The sequence below is a fragment of the Strix aluco genome, chromosome 3, assembly GCF_031877795.1.
Source record: "Strix aluco isolate bStrAlu1 chromosome 3, bStrAlu1.hap1, whole genome shotgun sequence".
Taxonomy (NCBI): Eukaryota; Metazoa; Chordata; class Aves; order Strigiformes; family Strigidae; genus Strix; species Strix aluco.
The window spans coordinates 49,654,384-49,671,248 of record NC_133933.1 but is presented as its reverse complement, the minus strand read 5'-3'; the positions used below and the strand labels follow the sequence as shown (position 1 = coordinate 49,671,248).

General features: G+C 38.6%; 1 protein-coding gene across 1 annotated transcript in view; it reads left to right on the top strand.

The window, feature by feature from the left end:
- The window catches only part of DISC1 (DISC1 scaffold protein), a 208,152-nt gene that overhangs the window by 142,500 nt on the left and 48,787 nt on the right, over positions 1-16,865 (top strand). Inside the window, exon 10 of the mRNA XM_074818475.1 lies at positions 14,782-14,842. Coding sequence (XP_074674576.1) covers positions 14,782-14,842 — 61 coding nt within the window. The remainder of the gene's footprint in view (positions 1-14,781; positions 14,843-16,865) is intronic.

The window sequence follows — 16,865 nt, the reverse complement described above, 5'->3', positions numbered from 1 at the left end:
AATTGAAATAAGGAAAGAAAATGACTCATGAATTGATTTTAAAAAAATTTGGAGAATTCAAATTCATCTAACTAGTCCTTTAAAGACAGAATTTTCTTCACAGTACATCCTATTGCATCTTGTAATATGTTGCTTCCTTGCCTCTGCAAATTCATTTGTGCTTGTAATCTAATCCTTCTAAGGCTAATCTAAGCCTTCCTGTGCTACTAAATAGGTAGATATAATAAGCAGTCTATTGATTTGTGTTACTCTACCTGGTTTCAGAAGCGGTTATTATACCAAATAGCTTTTACTTTGCTGGGCACTCTAGCTCATCTGTTTTGCTGCTGAGTTTTCATGCAATAGTAAGCATCTTATAGTGCTCACTTTCTGAAATATGCCTTTTTTTTTTTCTTGGTATTCTGACAATATATTTATTTTCTTCCAATTTACATATGGTTTCTGATCTTTCATGTGTTACTGTCTTCCATATAAAGCATTTTTTACCCAGATGAGTATTCATAAGTCCTTGTCAGCTATTTATAATGCACTAAAAGCCTATTTTATGTTTCACACATCAGTTTGCACTGCAGGTAGGGTGGAATCTGTTATGTATTGGTGTGCTGTTTTCTCCCCAAAAGTATGCCCAGTGTCTCAAATAGTCAAATCTTTTTATTCTCACCTCTTCATCCATGAGGAGGTTACAGCTATGTAGCTGGTCATGTTCAGGGACCTGGAAGCATTTTGCAGACACACTTGACTCAAACATCCAAATTACTTCTCCAGTATCTCTTTTTATACCTTTCTACCTGGTTCTGCATATATCTTCCAGGGTTTGTCAGAAGCTTTGGCAAGTTCAACCCCTATAGACCCATTAGGCAGTTGCCAAACAGGTGTGTATGCAGTACAAAGAAAGTAATTATAAATATTAATGATGAAATCCTCCTCTGTGTAACAGTTATATCCATTTTAGTGTATGAGGAATGACCATTTTTATGCTGTTGACTATGAAACCTGTCCATTGAATGATTTCTGTGGTGTGATCTGAAATCCCATCATTTGGTTTAAGATTATATAATCTTTGAAGTCACCTAGCTGTTATTTCAAGTATATTTCTGCAGAGAATAATGATGTATTATGGGTCAGCATTTACAGAATAAGCAGCTTTGTGAGGCAGTTGTTCAGGTAAAATTTCAGAAGCTAATCACAAAATGATCCAAGGAATGAATTTTAAGATCATCTTTGGCTTGGCAGAGGTATAGCCCCTGACTTGATGGCTTGATAAGACTGACCTGAATGGACTAGAGGGTTTAAACCAATCAACTGGCTTGACCAAAATAGTATCCCTTGGCCCTTTCTTTTATTTTTATCTGACATCCTTTGGCTTCCTCAGAGTTGTGGTCCTGAGGTAGAACTACATTAGGATAGCCCTTCTCCTGTTATGTCTATATGCTTCTGTTACAGCAGTTTGATCCAAAGATGCTGTACGTGGTCTCTGAAGTTCATTAAGTTCATTAACTACTTCCATAGTTGTGTGTGTGTATGTGTGTGTGTGCATATATATATATAGTGTGTGTGTGCATATATATATGTATGCTATTTGTCCAAAAGGTAAGTAGTCCTACAGTACTTGTTACTGGGAACTCCCTGCCTTAAGTGGGCCTCCTCTCATCATTATTAAACTGTGACTTTTTGGTCTGTGGCTGTGGGCTTGGCAGTGCTAGGTTTATCTCTTGTGGTAGAAACTAAATAGCTTTTCTGTGTTAGTTGCATTTTCATGTAAGCAATATATTCTATGTTAAATTCCCAGATCCTCCAAGTTTTCCTCATACTCACCTTTTTAATTTGGATGGGGAAGACAGTGTCTCAATGGGTTTCTGAGGATTTCCACACCTCCTGCAACTTAATTTTGCCCCCTCTTTAGAACAGGCCAGTATTGCTTATCAGGTATTAGGGTCACCAGCATCAGACCACACTGCTGTGAGATGAGGCATTCTGGTTTCTCCCAGAGATGAAACCAGATTTCTTTCGAGAGGTGCTTAGCCCAAGAAGGGAGAGGATTTCCTAGAATTTTAATCATACCCCTTATGTTTTCACCCAAACTAATGTGCTTTAGAGCTGTGCTAATTGACCTGATGTTCTGGTTTTAGATTTGTGGTAGTAACTCTCAGAGCTAATTTACACAATGTGCTTTGAACTGAACTTGGTAATGCAAATATAATGTCCTATTAGCAAACTACGAATGGTTCCTACTGGGATTTGTACAATGATTCTGAGCTCATTATTACTGTCATTCTATACTGTGGATGAGTAGAGGAAAAATAATTAAACAAAATAGTACTTTAAATCCCAAAAGGAATGTAAAATCAACAAAGTTGAAAACCCAGAAGTCTTAACTTGTGTTTAATATATACACTCTGTGGAAAGGGAGGAGGAAGCAAGGGTATGTGTTAAACACTCAGCATAGCTGCCCAACCTAATTGGATGGAAAAATTGATACCCAGTGAATCATGTATTTCCCCCAAATGATTCCATACTTCTCTGAATTTAAGACTGATAATGTTACGTGGAAAATAGTGTAAGAAGTATTTTCTTCTAATCCTCCTTTAAATATAAGTCATCTTCCAAAAGTGTTGCTTGGGGATTTAGCTGTGTGACTCCTACTGATATCACTGGAAGTTTCACAGCTAAAATGCACAAACAGTGCTTTGAAAAAGTCTCTTGCAGTCCAACACTGAGGAAGCATTGCTGTGTGAGCATTTCTCATTTCTACAACTTTACCTGGTGTGAGCAGCAAAATCTATGGGAGGCCTTAAAGTTCAGAAAACTGTTGAATGTTCCTCAACTTTGCATAAACATACAGGATGGTACAAGTCTGCTTCTATTAGACTGTGGGCATTTTGGCCCAACCTTTAAAATTCAATTGGGGTGAGGTGGGGGGGAAAGACAGGCAAGCCACCTCTGACTGTTCAACTGACATATCAGTTGGTCAGCCAAGCAAAGAGGTAGTAGCTCAATTGAAAAAAATATTGTCCAGTCTGGTGCTCTGTAGCACTTGGCTCTACTCAGATTTGAACAGTGCCCTAGGAAGTGGGCTATTATGTGCTTATCAGCTGCAGACCAGCTGAGACCAACAGAGTTCCCCTTGGGCTCGGTTCTTCCAGCAGCACTTTCCAACCTGATCTTCATTATTACTTTTTTTTTTTTCCCTATTTACCTCTATCCACTTCTCTTTCTGGCACTACTCCGGTCTGTTCCTGGGCAGATTGTCTCTCTTATACTGTTAACTGCCCAATAAGTAGACAGGATACCTGAGCAGGAAGTGCAAGTCATCCCCTCTATGTTCAGGCTGTGGGACTGGTGGAAAATTTCATTCCCTAGGCATCGCAGTTCAAATTTGGTGTGGTCCAGCTGGTGACTTGCAGACAATTCCATCTACCTGGCCACCTTTTCCATGAAGGAGTGATGAGAAACAGGTGGATGTTGTCTGAAGAGCTAATTAGTTTCTCCTGGCCAGAAGAAGTAAGAGTTACTGCTGCTCTTGCACCTTAGTGAGGAGAGAAGGTTGAGAGAGGAAGCATAAAATCCTAACTCTGTACCTTTTGGAGCAGCCTTGTAATACTGCTCTTGCTGTGGGTTTTGGGATGTCCTGAAGATTTGGACCTTGACTTTTACCAGAGTTGGACTTCTACTTCATGTCTTCAAAACTTAAGAAATTAAAACTTCCCAGAAGCCACTCAAAAAATAATTTGGTCATGAAGATTAGATCAACTAAGCATGTGAATTCATATCTAAAGAACATTTGGTATTAGAAGATGTTAAGCTACTGTAGAAGGAGTCTACATCAGCCACTGGGAAATTATTTCAACATCACCAGAATGACCAGTAAAAGTCCACAAACTACCAACTTGGGAGTCCTTATTAGATTGTGCTAGAACTTTTCTTTTCTGGCAGTAACTTAAGCACTCCAAGTTTGGTGTGGAGGGCAAAACCAGAAGTAAAATTCCCTGTGGTAATGAATGATGTACAGCTTAAGTGAAAGAGCAAAGTTGACAAGAACTGAAAAAGAGGAATTTGAAAGGCAGAGGAGTGGAAAGAAAAAAGAAGAATGGAGAAGAAAATGAGACACAAACAATGTAGACTTAGGAGTCAGAGAGGGAGACAGTTAGGGTCATATGGCAGACAAAATGTACAAGAAAGAAAATCATAGTCAAAAATCAAGAAAAAACGTCAGCTCCACCAGAAATGGTTCTTTTCAGTGAAAAAAAATTATATATATATAAAAAAGAAGCCACTGCATTAAAGCATTGTGCTGCTTTGAAGAATGAATCCACTCATCCTACTTACAATATAGCAGTGCTGAGACTCCATGTGAAGGGCAAGGTCTTTAATTCCCTCCTTTTATGGACATTGTCAAACAGAGGTCTTAGGGTTTAATTCAAATAAAAGATTTTTCTATTGATGCTGAAACTGTCTGCTTCAATCTAGAAAGCGATTTTGAACTAGTAATAAGGCTGATTTTTTCATCATCTCTCGAAGCAAAGTATGAATTAAGTCTCTTTTTTAGCCAAAAAAAGGTTACAGGGAGCTCAAATATTTTATAGTTTATCCAGACAAGGGGAAGATGAAGATTTATGTCTGACTCTGGTGACAGAAGAGGGTATCAAGGAAAAAAAGATATGAAATAGAGTAACAAAGGTGGAAATTACATGGTAATCTGCAATGTAGTAGGTTTTGTCTTCCATTGGAATGTCATTGTAATCCCTTGTTTATTGTGCAGTTGGAAGTAGTGTGTGTATCTCATTTATAAAATGTATTTTATCATCTTAGGGGAAATCTTATGCCTTCATTGTCACCACCTTAACTTAGAGATATTAAAGCTGTTGCTTTCAAGATCTCTAGCAGAGTTTTGCATTGGAAAGTTAACAAGGAAGCTAACAAAGATTTTATGGTGTAAGCAGTGTTTTTAAGTCAGCCAGTTAAATTAATGATCCTGTCTTGAAAGCAGCTCAGAGGATGCCCACTCAACAGCATGCACTTCTGTCTGTGACTGCCCTTTTGGGTGTTCAGGATTAGTATGAGCACTTAGTACACATACATTCTTGTAGCTACATCTGTTTTGCTCAGCTGCTGTGATTTTCCCAATTACATTTTGTAAATCTCTGTTCTAGCTTTGTATATTAGTAGCGTAGAGGCTTTTAAGGCATCACTGCATGTTCATGGTCAAAAGCATCATGTTTACATTGATATGTCAAGTATAGCCAAATATTACCGATGTGTTTAATGAAACTCATAAGCAGTTGTGTGCAGGTTGCATAATGCCAGGAGGAGGAGGCAGCAGCAGTCAGGGCAAAGATTATTAGGGTTTAAGGAAAGTGATATATTAAGGCTCTCTGCTGTACTCCTTGTTCCTGGAACGACTGCAGAACAGGCTCTACTCAGCCTCTGTGCTGTGCAGCTTCACGTTTTTTCTTGTTTAGAAGCCCTGTAATTGCATTGCAGAAAAAATGCCTGGTATAGCCAACAGTGACCAAGTAGTTTAGAAAGGGTTTCTGAAAACTGCAGTGTATTGGACTATGTGGGACACTTTGCTTCTCTATATCGCTGCTCATTGTCAGCTATTTTTTAAAAAAGAAATTGCTGCTTCTCTGTAGTTTGACGACCTGTTCTAGATCCTTGGAGAGAACAGCGGTGCAAAAACGCAAGTTAGAGCTATTTGCAGTTATCATTTATAAGCGTTGGTACAGAAAGTCACTGCTTTATTTGATGTCATTTCAAGGTTGTTAAAAAATAGCTTGCAATGCTGAATATTCCTCTTTCTCATTGCTATCACAATTTGTATTACTTCTAACCTTCAGTATATACCTTTGAGCTCTGCTTTGCTTTCTTTAAAATAATCTGAAGGACTGATGTCTTAGCAGCCATTTATTCTACTGGAGTGAAGATGTGTTTGTCATTTTCCTTTGTCAGTGGTAACATTGGCCTTTTTTTAACACTTTTTTTCTTTTTTGTTGACTTCAAAGCTCTTATGCTTGTACTCAACTCTCCCTTTCATCTCTTTTAGTAGCCAGATTATATGGCAGCATTTGGGAGCAAATTCTAATTTTTTTTTTTTTTTTTGGCTGTGCTGTGTTTTTGTTCCATAAAGAAGTTTTGAGCACAAACATCTTATGCATTAAATAATTATATTTTCTACTTCAACAAATACATTTTATCCTCTGGATGAGGGCTGTCTCTCTCTAGGTGCCTGGGTTCTTGCTAATTTGTATAGCCTGACTAGCCAACATGTTGAGCTGGAGAAAAGATAATTAGCAATATTAAGAGTAGCATGAAATTTTGTGGAGTCCTTTTGGAAGAAAATTTCTGGAGGGGTTAGAGTGATTCAAAGAAGTCTTTGACCGTCTTCCCTTTGTGACCTTAAATTGAAAAGCCAAAATGGGTCACTCATTTAATATCATTTTTTGGTTGCAATTCAGGGACTAAAACATTAGGTTTAATACAGGATGCTTGAAAGTTCAGCAGAACAGCCACCGTGGGAGAACTTAAACTAGCTACTGTGTATTTTAGAAGCCTTGATGTTGCTGAACAGCTCTGACAGACGTCTGATGGATCATCCCTATTAGCCATAAGGTATCCTGTTAAGCCAAAAACTGAATCACGATTTCATTTGTCTTAAAGTTTGTCTCCTCAGACAAAAAAATTTGAACTGTTCCTCCTTTTCATAATATAGGCATTAGATGTTGTCAGTTATTGTCGTGGAGCTTAGCCCCTGCATAAAGCTTAATTGTTCTTTGATATTTGTCTTGGATAGCTGTATAAAATGGCTAATTCTGGGTCTTTTTGTTCTATCTAACAGTGTTAACATAAATCTTACTTTCAGGAAAAACTTGTGGCAATTCAAGTAACAAATCTGAACTCTTTTGATGCCTATGCACATGTCAAGTCTGGTTGCCTTGTTAACTTGTTTAATGGTTTCCAGATGATCTCTTGTGACTGCTGACAGTCTACAGAGGGCAAGCTGGACACATGTCTCTCCTTGATGTTCAGGCTTTGCTTTGCAAGAAGAAATGAGAAAAAAGAAAATGGTTTTTTTTGGGGGTGGGGGGGTGGTCTGAACAGATGGCCAGCAGAGGATTGAAGCAATAGGTTGCGAACAGGCAGAGAGGAAAACCAGGTAAGAAAAAACATGAAGAAAATGTAAGCAGATTGCTCTCTCTCCCTCAGCCTTCCCCTTCATTTCTCCCCAGTTGTTCAGTGAAAAATGGAAGGGAAATAGGAATGGAAAGTGAAAGGAAACTTTCCTCATGGTTTTTGGAAAGGATATGATACTTTCAATCCTAAGGTACATTACATAATAATTTATCGATGCTCTACATAAAGAGTGACTTGGGTGGCTGCAGAGAATCTAGCAAAACAAGAGGGTCCTATCCATGTGATGGGGTGGGAGAGTAAAACTCAACCCTTGCCTTGCCTGTAGGAGAATTAGGAACCTTCATCCCCTAAGGATGTTGTCAGTGCAGATCTTCAGCATCTTTCCGGAAGCAGTGCTGTGCAGCCATTCTGGAGCTAAAAATTGTGCATGGTTCCATGTCTTAACTCATTTTAAATAAAGTAAAACCTGTCTGTAATGAAGAAAACATTTTGGGGAGAAGCTGGCTTATTTATGTCAGCAGTGTAAAGCAGAGAGATAGGTTGGATTTGAGTTCAGATTTCCCTGCAGTGAGAACACTGCCATCCGGTACCAAGCACATGACAAAGTAGGAATGGTTTTCTTAACATCTGCAGCCAATTTAAAGCTCCATTTCATGCACCCTAAACATTTGTAGCTTTTGAATCATTTGTGGAAAGGTAATCAAACCTGTAATAGGGGGTCTGCACCTGGCCTGTGGATACTGCAGAGGTGGTATGTTGCAGGAGAGGAGTTTTAAGTTGGAAGGCCTGGAGGCTGATCCTCGATCAGTGGCTGGACAGGTGGGTCGTCTTGCACTAATCACTTTATAACCCTCCCTACACTTTATATAGCTTCTTAAAGTATCAAGGCAGGTCTGTTGTCCTGTAAGTTCAGTGCTCTGGTCACTGCTGGGCCAACATTTCACCTACTGCCGCTTTAATTTAGAAGCAGTATGCTTGCTTTGATACTGCTTAATAAAACAATTTGTAAAATTTCAGCTGATTTTTTTTAAAAGGTAGATTATTTACTGAAAGTATTTAGAAAGTAATTTGGCTCCTTCCCCCTGCAGTCTCCCATATGTAGCACAGGAGGAATTACTGTGTGTCAGGCTTGCCAGATTTTACAGAATACTGAAAGAAGCTTAGAAACCCTGTGAAAGTATGGTAATTCTCTTCAATTTAGGCAATTTAATCATCACAGAACTTGAAGGGTCACCTGTCTCTTTGGATGAAAAGTACCACATACAGTGAAGAATGTTCAGGAGGTAAATTCTGGGAATGTCGGTTTTTTCAAATGTGCCTTTTTAGGCACGGTGGTGTGTGTGTCCCCCTGGCTTTTCTGCTCTGCAAACCTTTTATGCCATGCCCAGAGAGATAGAATTGTAAGTTGTTATAGGCAGAGCTGCTGGAACCTCCTGTCATTTCTTTTTTTAAGGTTTAGTTTACTGGGTTTTATTTCTTTGTCAAACTTCTGTTCATGCTGAGATTTTCTATACCTTATATCTGCCCTGACATCTAACTTGAGGGCAGAACATGGCCTCTCTGTTAAAATCAGTATTTTCTATATACTATATATGTTTAGCTGTAATTTTTTATGTCAAAGGCAAGGTATCACTCATTGGGCAGGGACTCATTGCAGGCTCAAATTCGTTGTTGCACCAAGGCCTACAAATTAAGCCAGCTGTAAATATGTTGGGAGTCTTGTAGGCAGAGGGACGAAGCAGATGGAGCATGGTTCTTTGCCTGCTTCTGCTATGTGTAAACCACCATCTCCTCAGATGAGCTGGTACTTGGCCTTTCTGGGGTCTCCTAAAGAGAGGAAACTGTCTTGGGTATTGCAATGCCCACCCACTCCCAGCATGTCTAGAGTTTAGACTGTATGCTTCCTCCTCTTCAGGATGTACCTGCATGTTTGAGAGAAAGTTAAAAGTAGACCTTCTGTATTAGCAACCCCAGAGGGAACTTCCTGAGGAAGATCTGCTGTTCACTCTGTACTTTTCCTCTTTTCCTGTTTCAGTGCAGCATAGGTGGGAAAATGCTTTGCTGTCCTGTGTTCTGCCAATTTTGTATTTCTTTATTACTCTTCATATATTTTTATTACTTCCCATATTTTTACAAAGGTTGAGGGTATGAAGTGGCAGTATACTGTAAGATTTTAAATGTAAGAGTGCGCAAAGTATTTTAAGACAGTGATGCTTAAGCTAGAACCTTTAATTGTTTGATTCTATTTATCAGAAGAGTTGCTCTATGGTGTCAGAGCAGTTGACCATCTAGTGCTGGAGAGACAACTGAAGCTGATGGAGGAAATCTTCATATGGACGAGATGCAACATACTGCATCCCTCTGAGAGCTGTGAAAGCAGTGGAGTGGCATTTGACAATAGATTCCTGAAAGCCCCCTGTCCTCTTGTGGGATGGGATTATGATAAAATCAACATTACCAAATCACCTAGCAGTTCCTGCAGACTCTGTTCCATGCAGAGGGATTGAGGCTGTCTAGCAACCCTGCACAGTGCCCCCCTGCTGCATATGCACAGCTCTGTCCTAGCAGAACTGCTGTGCTTGTGTGTCACCGCAAAGCACAGCTTTGCATTTGTGTGACAGGACAGTATCCTGTTCTCCAGGCCAGCTGTTTTCAGAAGGAGGGAAAGGTCTTGTGGTTGAGTTATGGAATCATCTCCAGTTAGGCAGATAGTATCTTCAACTCAATCAAGTAAGATTGGGTTATGTCTTTAAATGTGTGGATTTAATTTCATAGATGTTCGTTACCAATTTTTGTCTTGCCAGTTCACCTTTATGTAGTCTTCCTAGTCAAGGAATAGCCAGTCTATTTAGAATCTTCCTAAATTTTGGCCACCTCATCTCTGGTGGCAGTAATTTCCTCAGGCTAACTTTATGCCATCCTGCAATGATATTTAGATGATTAGCACATTCCTTATAACAAACCACAATTGCTGGAAGAGACAGATAGTAACTACATATCTTGACATTTACTTTATTACTGGAAGACAGTCAATGAACCAGCATAGAATTTGGTTGATTGACTTAACCCAGACTGTTAGCTTTTTTTGGAGTATTTGCACATCTTTATTAAGGCACCTATTTTCCTCTCTTTAATCCTGGCCTTTTCTGTTCTTTCTACTTGAGTTTCCTGGAGAGAGGCTGTTGTTCTTTATGCAGAGCTTGTTCTTTGGGTTTTTCCCCTGTCTGTCTGCACGATGCAAAATTCCTTACCATTCTGTAATCCAAAATCTTATAACTGGGACTTGATAAATCATCTTGACATGTAGTTTAGCAGCTGAGATGTCATCTCTGTAGTTTGACTGGCTTTCCAAGCTAACCTTTCAATTTATCAAAGCCATTCTGCAGTTTTTCAACCCCAACTTCACACATTAATGCAGCACATCTTCCACAACAGAAAAGATCAGATATTTTCAACTCATCATGTTCTGCTTTTGCTTTTCTCTTAGTGTTAATAATAATTTCTACATGTAAAAAATACAGAATAGTGACAGGACAAGCAACCTTGTTCACACCTAATTCTGCCCTCGGAGTTTACCCCAGGTGGATCAATGTGTGTCCATGGAGTTACTTCTATTTTTATATTGTTCTTAAGAGCCAAATATCATCCTAGATCCTTAAATTGGGCAAAAATCTCATTGAAGCCAGCAGTTTTGCTCTACCTGACTAATAAAGTATTTGAGAAGGAATGTAATGTTTGTGGATTAGAGAGGCTAATTGCATAGGCTTCAGGTTTGTTGTGCAGGTAAGTAATGTCTGGCAGTTCTTTTCATGCTGGGTCTAGATCTGCTAGCAGCCATTGCAGCCGTTCCAACCTTTAATTTTGTGTAAAAATGTGTGTCACTGGTCTCCCCTACTCTCCACCCACCCCTCCCAAAAAGAAAAAAAAAAAAAAAGCCTTCCAGAATGGAAGGCAAAAATTAACTTTGGACGTTGCATCTCTGGGACTCAAGGTGTGGATCACTTGTCTGATAGAGAAGTACAGACCTGTAGGCTAGCCATTAAAAACTGCTGTGATATTGGCTACCAATTTTTTAAGGCACCTAATTTAATTTGAAAGACATTTTTCTGAGGTGTCAAGCATCCGCACTGAGAACTTCCATAAGGACACTGCGTTCAAGGTGTCTCCAGTCAGATACTCAGTTTTAGAAAGGTTTTGAAAATGTTGGTCATAGAATCCAAAGCATATGTCATGGTCCACAGGTCTTTGTAAGCTCAATTTATGGTGACCAAGACTGAAGAATAAAAATGATGATACACCTTCACATGCAGGCTCAAATAATATTTGTAAGTAATAGAAATAGCATTACCCCACTGGGACTGCTTTCAGATGATAAACAACATGTGATGTTATTTTAAAGGAACACTATGTAGGTAAATTATTGGAATATATTTATGCAACTTCTAAAATGGCAGATTTATGCTTTGTAACAACTAAAAGGCCACCACAGGAGCTCACCACTGTCCCTCAGCTCTGGCCGACCAGGACTGATTCCAAGACTAGACTTTGCTGCTGTAAGGAGAAAGAAAGATACATGATAAAATAAGAGAAAGAAATGCTGAATCACTTTTCTTCAATTAAGGCTTCACAAGGAAAGTCTATTTTTAATCTTAGCAAATACCCTGGTGTCTGATCTTCTGTGAGTATTTATATTTCTTTATTTTAATAACTCCTCTCAAGGCCAGTATGAGCTAAGCATGTAAATCCCCAGAGAACTGATGAAAAAAGCAATCCCATTCACTTAAATGTAAAAATAAAGCATGTTTATGCAGAAAAGAATTTAATAAATCGTTACTTTTTTTTTTTTCCCCCTCTGTCATCTAGTACTTTCTTAGCAAGATTGAAGGCATGCACAGGTTCCTGTTTGCATTTTTTTCTTTGATGTGATGGTGAATAGATTCATTAAATTAGAACAAAAAAATCTGCTAATTTGTTCTTGTCTTCTATTTCAGATGGATGATCTAAAGGCTGAAAGTATTTCTGTATTTGTTGCAGTGCTGCTTGGAGTTTGTTACGAGGGATGTAACCTCCATCAGATTTTTTAAGTGGTGTTTTCCTTCCAGCAAAATCTCCAGGTCACAGCTCTTCCAATTACATGCAGAAGAAGGCAAGGAGACAAAGCTAGTCTGGGGAGCTTTCTCTTTCAGCAGCAAAGTTTGCATTTCTTTTAATGTACTTAAAGCATTTGACAGGAGAGAGTAGGGTTTAGTGATGTGAGGTGATTTCCAAATGAGTGTTAGCTTTTTACTGACCTACTTTTGACTAGTGGTGTATTCTTGTCCATTACTTTTTGTCATTGAATAATGCTGATATATTAAGCTGTGTGCTTCAAGGGCATTGTAAAATTGCATGTAGGGGCAGGACTGAACTGTGAAAGTGCGAATTACTCTATCAAGATCATACCCAATTAAAAAGTGACAAGCACAGCAGGAGAAATTGAAAGCAAGGTTTATCTTTCATGTAACATAAGAAGTCACTATATCGGTTAGAAACAAAGTGAGTGTGAAACAGATTCTCCACCTCTTCTCATCCCTCTCCAAAAATTAATAATATCTGCTGACTTCGTTATCTGAAAGAATAAGCCCCTGAGTTGTAACAGCTCACGTTGAAGAATATTATGACAATGGCAAGAGAAGGGGAAGTACAGCAGCCATACACCTTTAAGCTATCTGCTATCAAAGCATGCATGGGACCTTGGGTCAGCGCATTGGGGATTGACGGATAGGGAGTTTGGAAAAAGTGGTGCTACTTCATATAAAGCTGTAGTGTGTCATTAAAGGAGGACTTGCAGTCTTGCAGGCTCTCCACAGTTCTGCAGGAAGCGTAGGAATAAAAGTGTGGTAAGGAAACAAAGAACTTCTGCTAAGCACTGTAGTTGTTACAGAACTGCTACAAGCTGAGGAAACTTATTTAGGCTCCACTTCCATTGCAAAAATCCTTATATAACCTTTTACATAGCATTTGCCACCACTCTTCTAATGGTGAGATGGGTCTGTGAATGTATAAATGAATGCAGTTGTTTATGTTCTAGTCTTCTAGAATCTTGCTGGCTCAAGGTGTTGTGTTGCAGAACCTGTTCTGATGGTGAACCTGGATGAAAGATGTTAATGGACAAAATTGTAGTGCTTTCCAGAGTACTAGGGTTGTGGTGGGTTTTGTGAGGGTTTTTTTTGGTTTGGGTTTTTTTGTTGTTGTTGGGTGGGTTTTGGGGTTTTTTTTTTTTTTTGCTAATCTGATAAACTCTCTTGTAAAATAAACAAGAAACCCCACAAAAAGTAGATCAACTGTGCAAAATATGTCCTATATTTGCTATTGGGATGCAGTCTGCTTCAGTGATGTGTGAATGCTGTCTGACCAGGTGAACACCACCTTTGCAGGCAGGCAGTGTTACATTGACCCTGATGTTTGCTGCTAATGGTATTACCTAAGTGGTTTCAGTTAGTGAACTCCTCTGTGTGTGTATGAACACAACTTCAGCACAGCTGGTTTGATTAATGCTGAGTTTTCAGATTGGTTTTTTGTGTGTGGCATTCTACTTTGTGAAATACAAAAAGATACGAAAAATAGAAGGGGAAAGTGAGAAATACGTGTAAGCTGTGCTTGGAGGCACCGTATTGTAGGGAAGATGGGGGAGATAGATGGGTAAATTCACAGGGTACCTGATCCATGTAGCAAGCTTCACCCCTGAAGACAGTGATGCTCTGTAGAATGCATCTTCATATAAAATACATATTTAATTGATGTACAATGAATTAAGAGTTTAAAAGTGACCAACTGATTTAACAGTACTACTAGATTTGGAGTTGGCAAACAGCTATTAGGGAGGGGGGAAAAAAAAAGTTATTGTAATATGAAAATGATTATCCTCTAAAAGCCTCCATTTTCCTGGAGGGAGTTTACCTTTTTCCCCATTTGTACCCATGATGGAGTACTAAGGGTCATCCAAAAGAATGGCTTTATTATTGTGTGTTATGGTGAGTAAGTAGTTTACTGGAGTTTTTTCTGAGTGAAGAAGTTGTAGGGACTCATATGCAGGCAATATCTAGGTCCCAAGTTTAAAAACAAACAAACAAAAAATGCCAAAACATAAAAACCCCGAATCTCATAACAATCTTGAGTGGTATTTCTTTCCATTCTATACTGGTTCAGTTCTAACAGAAGTAGTTTGATACAAGATTCATAACATTTTCAAGGACTTTTGTGCATGGACTGATGAATTAGTTAGGCTTGCTTGCTTCTCCTGAAGGTAAAGGGGAGGACCTAACTGTGTGGGTTTTCTTTCTTTTTTTTTATTTTTTTTGTGTGTCAAAATGAAACTTCTACAAGTTGTGCCTTTGTTAGTCTTACCATTTTTCTGGCACAACAAAGAGGTTAATGCATTAATTACTAGGTATATTAATGTAATACAGATACAATAGACTTTCAAGCATAAAAGGGAGAAGACACCCACATGTGTCTTCTTTTACATGGATGTAAAAAAGATGAATGGAATTCTCATTTCTAACTGATATATGTAAAATTTGTGGGTAAGAGATGAGTTGGTTTAAAAAAAACAAAACAAACAAAACTGTACAGTTATACCATTACCTAACTTTGACTTTTGTTTTGCAGTGACCAATGTAAAAGAAAATGCTGAAAAGTACATGGAGATCCTGGAGGACAAACTACATAGGTAAGGATAATATCATGGAAACCTTTGAAAGTTTAAAAATGCTTGTTAATGCAGCATTGACATACATAAAAGTGTTAGGGAATGTTTCGGAACTTGCATTAAAATAATACCAAAAATAGTTCAAAGTTTGAAATCCCGTAAGTGTTATCGTTAAGATCTCTGTTCATCGCTATGTTCAGCAGCTTTGTTACCAGCCTGCCATGGATGCAGGTGGAAAAAAGAATCTGTGTTCTCTGGTGAGTAGGACTACCCTGGAGCGGTGGTGATATGGCCAGAGAAAAGGGAGCATGTGTGCGGTTGGTGTGCATCACTCCAGCTCCACCTGCAGGTGCTGTAATCCGTGGTGTGAGCTCTTGAACACCCAGAAGCCCGTAAGTGTTGGGTGAAAAGGGATCCCTTACCAGTCTTCTGGGCATCTTTAACAAGTAATGACTCCTTATGTAACAGTTTTGAAAGAATGCCATTTTGGGGGATTGTGGAAAGCAAAGAGAAACCAAGACAACAATGGAGATGTTTTAAGAACTGAATCCTAATGCATAATACACTTATTTTGATACTTATTTTTTTTAACAAAATAATAGCATTTATATTTCCTTCACTTGCTGTGTGAAGGGGGCCCTAGATCATCCTAAGTCTTAGGCTGTTCCTTGAAGTATGATTAGTAAATGTTGCTCTGCTGTTGTAATGTAGTCTTCTATTATAGTGGACTTTGCCTTGCACAAGTATATTTATATTGAAAAGAGATTTCATAGGAAGTAATTGGAGCTTGTGTCTTAATAAAATGCAAGCCACCAAATTAGTGCCACTTCCTTTTCTATTACTGAGCAGGTATAATTAATAAACTTGTTGCCCTCTATCTTTTGTTGTATTGATAGAGAGAGGGTTCTAGATCTTTAGATTTGCTCACTCATACTTTTGAATACAGAAATATTTATTTTGCATAACTCCTAAATTTTAAAGTAAGTTAGAGAGCTGAGTGAAAAATGGTGGAAACAGAGCTCAAAGATCAAGCTGTGTGTGTCCTGCCTAATCCCCCTTAATAACATTTATACTCCGTATATTCCAATCCATAAGTAAGAAAGACAGACAAGCCTTAAGAACTTTGTGGGTTGTCTTTTTGAAAACCATACTCTTTATTAAAAAATGTAAAGTATAACAACATGTATTGATGCTTCTAGGCTATATGGATTTAACTGACATCAGGCTCCCAGAAAGTAGTAAATTTATCTTAAACAATTAAATACTTGGAGAATCTGTATAGACTCTTTTATCCTTCTGAAAATTTTCATATAGAATTTGCAGCTGTGACTTTTTAAGATTTATTTATGCTTTTTTGTGTAATTTTTGGTTTGTCTACTTTTCTGCATCAGTTTCTTAAATTGCAACACATTTTTATGTGTCTTGATAGGTGTTGTTAATGAGCTTGCAGCATGCTTTTTTCCCTTTTCCTGCTATTTGTGGGAGAAATTTCCATGCTGCACTGCTGGTATGCATCGTGCTTCTGTGGGGAGTATCATTTCAGGGGAAGGATTAAAAGTTAAACCCTCTTTTTGGCACTGCGTTATGTTTTGGAAGTGGTTTTTTTATGAACTGTAATTGACCATTTCAAACTTCCCATACCAGATTTAGGAGTTGTTGAATATTGTAATATAATCTGTTGCTTTTGTATGCAAGGCTTGCCTTCCTCAGTACCACGTCGACCTGGGCCTGTTTCACTCTAGGTTCTCTACTGCAACCTGGCTACGGGCTTCAAAGTTTTGCTGTTGAGATAAGTTGTTGTTTTTTTTTTTTTTCCCCAGCCTTTGCTGAGGACACAAATGCATGAAGTCTAAGTATATCGCTGCAGCCGTACTGGTGCATGGACTTTTAACATGCACCTTAGAGCTTGCCATCAGCTTCTCTGTTTCTAACAGACTGGTGGTGTTGCCAGGCTTCTAAAATTTCCGTTCCTGCCCTTAAGAGTTAAAAAACCTCCACAACAAAACCCCCCAAAAACCCCAACAACAAAACCTCATAAAACTCA